The sequence below is a fragment of the Cibotium barometz genome, chromosome 1 (assembly GCF_041138505.1).
Source record: "Cibotium barometz isolate CiBa-2024 chromosome 1, ASM4113850v1, whole genome shotgun sequence".
Taxonomy (NCBI): Eukaryota; Viridiplantae; Streptophyta; class Polypodiopsida; order Cyatheales; family Cibotiaceae; genus Cibotium; species Cibotium barometz.
Genome location: NC_141046.1, coordinates 47,704,808 through 47,712,535, shown reverse-complemented (window position 1 = coordinate 47,712,535; position 7,728 = coordinate 47,704,808). Strand labels below are relative to the sequence as shown.

The 7,728-nt window shown below is 42.8% G+C and overlaps 1 protein-coding gene across 1 annotated transcript; it reads right to left on the bottom strand.

The window, feature by feature from the left end:
* Nucleotides 1-638: 638 nt before the first annotated feature.
* On the bottom strand, nucleotides 639-6,760 carry LOC147642098 (ornithine aminotransferase, mitochondrial-like). Its single transcript, XM_086802088.1, has 10 exons — nucleotides 6,494-6,760; nucleotides 6,121-6,229; nucleotides 5,798-6,028; nucleotides 2,045-2,204; nucleotides 1,843-1,898; nucleotides 1,523-1,675; nucleotides 1,343-1,440; nucleotides 1,117-1,197; nucleotides 797-1,030; nucleotides 639-702 (listed from the first exon to the last, which is right to left on the bottom strand). The coding sequence occupies exons 1-10, from the start codon at nucleotides 6,673-6,675 to the stop codon at nucleotides 639-641; spliced, it is 1,368 nt and encodes a 455-aa protein (XP_086658214.1). The 5' UTR covers nucleotides 6,676-6,760.
* Nucleotides 6,761-7,728: the final 968 nt, after the last annotated feature.

The following is a 7,728-nucleotide window of genomic DNA, read 5'->3' as shown; positions in this document are numbered from 1 at the left end:
CTTTGTTGATGACTAAATTTTTAGACCTTCCACATCGTGGCTAGTTACATGGGTTGTCTCTCTACACATATACACACCCTTACTTGTGTTTTAATTCTACCACAACAGCATTGGCCATGACATAGACACTTCAAAGCAATATATAAAAAGATGTGAACTACGTTTCGGGAGTTTCTATAGTCATGCCATGATTTGCAAGTCACTTTAAACTTTAAGGAAATACTGCGAAAAAACACTTGTGAGAGTATCAACAAGACAGCGCAAGCATGCTCATAAAGAGAAAAGTTGCATGAGACCCAAAGCATGACAAGATCTACAGCTCTAGATTACAAGGCCTCGAGTCTGCTTTTATGGCATTACCTGGCCAATCATTGCCGTGAATGTCCAGTAGATTTGTCATTGCAAGGCATAATCACAATCATTGAAAAGGTTATAAGGTTTGGCTTCCCACTCATATCTTCAAACTTAACGGTGATGATACCCCCACCCCACCCCCACTATTGGGGATCTTTGGCTGTAATTTAGACTCTTCTTTCATCTATACAGACCACAACGGTGACATGGCTCTCCTTTTTTGGATGCATTTTGACTCATGGATTGTGATGTGTTGGCTGGAACATCATGTTCCAGCACATCCTTCAGCGCCTATGATGTTCCAGCACATCCTTCAGCGCCTTGGTTGCGGCCTGCAGATGACTCGATCTATGTGGCAGCAACATGTAAAGGTGATAAGTAAACAAATGCAGCATACGGATAATGAAGAGAACCCTAGCATATCTAACAAATAAACATTTACCTGATTGTCAGAGGAGGAGAAAGCCTGATGACTGTATCATGAGTTGGTTTTGCCAGGATGCCTCTATCCTTCAAGCTGAGGCATACATCGTATGCAGAGAGAGTCCCCAAGCCAACTGGATCCATCTCTATTGCATTTAATAAGCCTCTCCCTCTCACCTCCTTGATTAAAGTGGGATGTCTCGCTTGTACCTCCAACAGGAGCCCTCTCAGCTCTTCTCCCATTTTTGCAGCTCTGCAAATAGTTCAGAAATTCGGATGATAGACATGGATGGCAGCAACTTGCAGCACACAAACATCCAGTTAAGAAAAAAAAATCACCTTTCAGCCAGTTTTTCTTCTTGGATGACCTCTAATGCAGCTATGCCTATTGCACTCGCCAATGGATTGCCACCAAATGTACTGCCATTCACACAGAGAGCATAGGACTTGAGGTGATCGTACCAAAAACAAAACATACTATCCTTCTTTCAACCATAAAGACTACCTGTTTCACACTCTGTTAGTGGGATACCCTTATAATAAATGTGAGTAAAATGTACCTCACCTTCCATGTTCACCTGGCCTAATACAAAGCATGACCTCTTTGTTGGCCAGAACCGCACTGACTGGCAGCACCCCAGCACCAAGTGCCTTACCCAAAATCTGACAGAAAAATTATGTGCTAAGTTACCAGCATGCATGAACAGAACATACAGTCTGTAAAAATCTTTAAAAACTTGTATACCAGAACATCAGGATGTACATCCTCCCAATCACATGCGAGCATCTTCCCTGTCCGTGCTAAGCCGGTCTGGATTTCATCAGCGATCATTAAGACATTGTGTTTGGAGCACAAATCCCGAACCCTCCGCAGATAGCCATCCGGGGGAATAATCACCTGAGGAAATAGCATCAGTCTTACAACAAGAAACCACAGGAAATACATGCATGTTTACAAGTGCACCCTATATTTCAACATCTTGACAGATTCTCTATGAGCCAGGTTACCAACCTATAAACCCATATAGAGTTAAATCTTTAAAAAACATAGCTCAAAATCCTTACCCCAGCTTCACCCTGAATTGGTTCAAACAAGAACCCAGCAACATGATCTCCATGTTCTGCATAAGAGCAAAGATGATAAAAAGTAAGTACTGTGATAAGCTCTCTCTCACACATGCACAACCCACCGATGCACGCATGAGAAAAAGCATTGAATCTTTGTTTCATGAGCTCCTCCATTTAGGCAGCTATGTTCACTTCTTACGCTCAAGCAAAGTTGCAAGGGCATCGGCATTGCCATATTCCACTTTGACAAGGCCAGGCATTAGAGGACCAAATCCACCAACAGCTTCATTGTCACAACTCATTGAGATCACAGCCAGCGTGCGTCCGTGAAAGCAACCACAGCATGAAATGATGATAGCCTGAGAAAATAGACAAAAAATGGCCTTGAAAATGTAAGAAATACGTATCATCTCAGTAGTTTGAAAGATCTATCCATTACCTACATGCATGTGTAAAGACACAGTATGGAGTAGGGTATAGCCCAAGGGTGGGCATTCTCGGGAGGAAGATGGGAAGCTGGCGGTAGCCAGCAAATCATCAGCAAGTTAGGAATGCATGCTAATGATGCTGATGTGGCAAACATCTTATCTGTACAGCAATGATGTAAGAGAATATAAAGTGTGGTGTATGCAGGCAACACTCACAGGTAGTAAGATTATTCTCAGCACAAAACTTGAGTTCAAATTGTATAATAACAGAGATTGAGAGCAATATTGTAATCATGAGGTGATAAGACACATGGCTATGCCCCACACCCATGTGCTCCTATAAGGAAAGGAGGATGCTTTGGAGGCTTTATAAGGCTGTAACTCAGTGCAATCCCTCTTACCATGGCCTACTTGATGACAAAAAAAACAATGATTCTCATCTAGTACCGCTTTTGCTCCTCTGGCTGGAGGTATGCCCTCCTTGGCCTTCTCCTCAAGCATCTTTTTAGGCTTAGCCTTTGTGGTTTTCTTAGTGCTTGAGGTGCTCTGAGACTTGTTGTCCTTACTGTCTTTACTGTTCTGAGTATCCTTACCCGGCTGGGAAGAAGACTGTTGCTGTTGCTGCTGCTGCTGCTAAGGTTTGGGACTGGTCTGGACCTCGTTGTCCCCCAGGTACTAGGTACTGTGGACCTTATAGGATCCTGAAACGGATTGGTGAGGTGGCTTATAAGTTAGAATTGCCTCCCATTGTAAAAGTTCATCAAGTTTTTCAAGTGAGTAGACTCAAGGAGAAACTGGGAGCTCAGGATAACGTTGTTACACCTTAGGAGCTAGTAGAGGTTGAGGACTTGTTGTTTGTTCCACATGGGCCAGAGCTTATACTCGATTTCAGGGAGAGGAAACTTAGGAATAAGTTAATCCCTGAGTATAAGATTAAGAAGGCGGTGGAGGACTCAACTTGGGAGACAGTTGGTAGCTTAGAGTGGAGATTCCCTGATTTTGTTAGGAAAGAGAGGAAAGGTCTTACGAGGGGAAATATGTTATGTACCTAACACTAATCCTTTGGAGTAGGTCCTAATCTGGTCAGGGTGGGTTGGGGAGCCCTAAGATTAGGGGAAGGCTACAGGCACGTTACAAGTGTGGCTAGGGTTCATTATTAGTGATAATCTATGGTTACTGGCTATTTATAGCTCGATTGTTATTTATAGCGACAGTAGTCACTATATAAGTGGCTTATGGGTTATTGAGATTCATTCAGTCATATTATTTGGCTGATGGTCTATGCCTAGACCAGACTCATGCCATGGACATAGCGGTTCACAGGTGGTCTTGCCAAAGGTCTCTTAGGACACGCTCTAGTGATATGGAAAGCCAGAGCTGACTAGGGAGTGGAACCTTGGCCCCTCGCTCGGGGAAGATTCTTGATGGAATCTACAATTGGGAGGTGAGTTTGCCTGCACCCTTCTATATGTTCTAATCTTGTGTGCTTAGCTCGTATATCAAGTGTCTTATGGAAGCAATCTCAGTAACCCATAAGTCACTTATATAGTAACTGTTGCCACTAGAAATAACAATCCAGCTATAAATAGCCAATAACCATGGATTATCACTAATAATGAATCCTAGCCACATGTAACCTGCCTGCAGCCTTCCCCTAACCTCAGGGATCCCCAACCCTGACCAAATTAGGAGCTAATCCAAAGGATTAGTGTTAGGTAAATAACAATCCACATGGGTGGAGAATGAACTTTAACACTGACAACAATTTTCCAAAGCTTATAAGAGGACACAGTAACCTCCACCTCTGAACAGAAAGTAAATGGTACCCTGGAGCTTTTCATCAACACCAAATGGTTGTGAACGAAGCCTTGAGGAAGAAGCCATATCTCTTACTATTCTGTTAGACGACAACTAGCAAAGAAACTTTGTACCAAGCCAAAGCTCTGATACCATGTAAGATGGTACCACGAGTGGTATATACATGGAACGCTCAAAATATGGGATCTTTCATAGCATAAAACTTAAACTCAAATTGCAAACAGAGATGGAGAACAATACTATGCTATTGATGTGATACAATAAATGGTTGACTTCCACACCCATCCGCTCCTATGAAGAAAGCTTTGGAATTACTAACAAGGAAGAAATAGAAGTAAGAATGAAAGGTAGGTATATAATGACATGGGTTGGAGTGTAACTAAGTAAATAGCTTCTGTGAACTGTGTTCGGTCCATACAACTCTCCCCAATCATAGTGTAGTAGGTGCAGACTCAGATATATGAACATTCCACGTGGAGCAGCCGCTGGTAATGCTAGTCACATCCAAAACAATATGGGCACCCACAACCTATGGATAGTGTTCGTGAGTAAAGTGTACCCATCCCATGAGTAGGTGATTATGGAGATAACGATACGCGCTAGCATGTAGCCTATTTGACAGTGTGTCATCTCTACACCCTCTAGCCTTCCAGGTCATTATCTCGTGTTGATAGGAGGACATTGAGAGTCGAGTTGCTCTAACTATGGCTTCTACACATAATGGGAGCCATACATGCATGAGCTAGCCAATGCTCAACATTACAATAGCATGGATATCTGACAGCTCATTCCTCCTTTTACGATCCAGACTCATGAGGACAAACTTATTACTCCATAACTCTGTCCAATAATATATGTGTAGTCTTCGACAAGCAAAAATGATGCCCTAGAGGCTTGTCTATAAATGTCTTACATGCATGGCATTGTCACAAGCATCTACTTGTCCATGTGTATTCACATTTTATCAAATACCAAAAGTTGTCATTTGTTAGCTCCACTAGATGGTGTGGATGCCTTTATGGGGGGGGGGGGAGGGGGGGGGTGGGGGTGGATGGATTATCAAGTTTAACATTAAAGAATTGGCTTTTGATTCCGTCAATTGATGATACCTTCAATTGTCTCATAGGAGAAACTATCTTCAGCGTGATGCATCTCAAGACTGGCTATCACATAGTCATGGTGGCTTCACACTATGCTCATAGAATGTCTCCCTGTACAGCATTTGGTGTGTTAAAATTTTTTGTTATGCCTTGTTGTATGTACCAAAGGGCTAGGGCTAGATAGACTAAGATCCAAAAGTCCTCATGTAAACTTTGTATAGGAAGAAATATGGCCACGAGAGTGCATAAGTTGCATGACCCAACCTTTCATACGGGGATGAATCCTTTCACAACTATGAGACAACACATCCTACCAAAGGAGGCATGTTCTACCTAAAGGTATGGCCTACTGAAAGAGATGTCCCTTGATGAAGAGGAAAACCTCAACTGGCAGACATAACTCTCTGCATATTACTGAAAGAATGTATCTACACAACTTTTTGGACTCGTTGTCAGCTTCATTTTTTAGTAAAAAGAGGCAATGCAACTTCATTTCTTCCACGTCTTGTCAATATTTTGACTTGGTATGAATGAGTATACGAAAATTTTCTGTATGATTTTCATGACAAAGCATTAGTGAGCTCCATATGCCCATTTCTGACTGACCTTGTCTTTCTCGATGCCCTTTTTCTCGTAGCCCCATTTCCTTGCCACCTTGAGTGCAGTCTCAACACCTTCCGCTCCAGTGTTCATAGGGAGCACCATGTCATAATTGAACATGTTGGAGAGAGTCTTGGCAAAAAGAGGGAATCTGTCATTATAGAAAGCTCTTGAGCTCAATGTCAATGTCTGTGCTTGTTCTACTAAAGCATTGATGACCTTTGGATGGCAATGCCCCTGCAGAGGAACAATCGTCCCATGCATATATTATAATACTTCAAAAGGAGAGCAAATTGAGAGCTGATAAAATAGGTTGTGTTGTGTAAGACCTGGTTTGCAGCTGAGTAGGCAGAGAGGAAGTCGAGATACTCTCGACCCTCAGGATCCCACACTGTGACATCTTTCCCCCGTGCAAACACGGTCGGTATGGGATGATAACTGCATCCATACAACCATACTCAAGGAGTAAGGACCTTCAATGCTTTATATGTACACACACACACACACACATAACTGAATGCACAATATCGATGTGGGTTACATCTTGTGTCTCTCATGTATGTATGTCCGTGCGTTTTGGATGTCGTACTCACATTTACACACATAGACATCAAGGGAAACATGATGGGTCAGATCTCAGTGATGTTTTCGTTTGGGAGAGGGGGGGGTGTGTGAAAGAGGGAGAGGGGGGTGGGGACTTACTTGTGGGCGCTGTATGCACTTTCTAGTTGCATGTAGTCATTAGAGGAGAGGCCTTCAGCCGAGTTGTTCTGCGGGAGCGCAGCAAAGCCACGAACCGCTAGGGTTCGCCTCCGACTGCAGGAGGAGGAGGAGGAGGAGGAGGCGGAGGCGGAGGCCAAAGCGCATACTGCTCGGCGCCACATCTCTTCACATCAAGAGTAAAATTTCCAAAAAACCGCTGCGCTCTATCGTAAGACGATGAGGGCGCACCGCGCAGCGAAAAAGCACCGCTGACGTGGAAAGCACCCCGTGGCCTTAGTGCGTGGTGAAAGACTTTTCCCCCATAAAACTGTGGGTAGCATGGAAAACCACGGACCAAAGGTCAGTGCACACTTCTTTACAATTACCACTCCCAATAATAAACACTCCTCATTCCTCTTTCTCAAGTCCCAATAAATTTTTTTGTTTTATTTTTTTGTGTGGTGTGATGGCCATTTTTTTGTTTTATTTTTTTTTTGTGTGGTGTGATGGCCTTGGTCCTATGACCTATCTTGTAGGAGGCTTGTTTTAGGCTTTTAAGTTTAGCCACTTGGGTTGTCCACTCTAATGTGAGGCCCCACAAAATGGCCGAAATTACATGGCCTCCTGCTTCCATGTTTCCTAGCTAACATGTGTGCAACCTCGATTATCGGAGTAGACATATGGCCCATACAAAATATCTAGACATATGGCCCATACAAAATATCCCTCACCAGTGTGAACAACTCCACACTTTTGCATTAGCGCTGATAAACACTTCTTTATCGTGGCATGGTGTATGTGACCAATCTTATGAGAGGGTACTTCTAGGGTAGAGGAGCTAAGGTCACCATTTGTAAGAGAAGCCTATTAGTTCATGCTTGATAGCTAGAACAAGTACAACAAAGAGCCCACAAAAGATACAAAAATAAGAATTAGCGAATGAGATGAAGCCACCTATGCCACTTAAAAGTTTAAAATTTTACAATAAATATGGCTCCTCAAAAAGTGGGGTTGGGGCGGGCCAAGGGGGTGGGGGATGACTTACTTTTCGTGGAAGGGATGTGACAAAAATCTTACTTGCAACATGTCCTTCTCTTCACTTCTTTTACTGTTGTTTCTTAAATAAAGGCATGCCTTCTTGAAATAAATAAATAAAATGATTATTATCGAAAAATTATTTTCATTATTCTTTCTTTCTCTACCATGCTTTTAGTTTCTCGTCTTATGAGTGGTGA

Coding starts and splice junctions, on each gene's coding strand:
- LOC147642098 (XM_086802088.1), bottom strand. CDS start 6,675: ATGTGGCGCCGAGCAGTATGCGCTTTGGCCTCCGCCTCCGCCTCCTCC. Junction 6,029..6,120: donor CCTACTCAGCTGCAAACCAG/GTCTTACACAAC, acceptor GTTCCTCTGCAG/GGGCATTGCCATCCAAAGGT. Junction 703..796: donor TCTCCTCCTCTGACAATCAG/GTAAATGTTTAT, acceptor GCTGCCACATAG/ATCGAGTCATCTGCAGGCCG.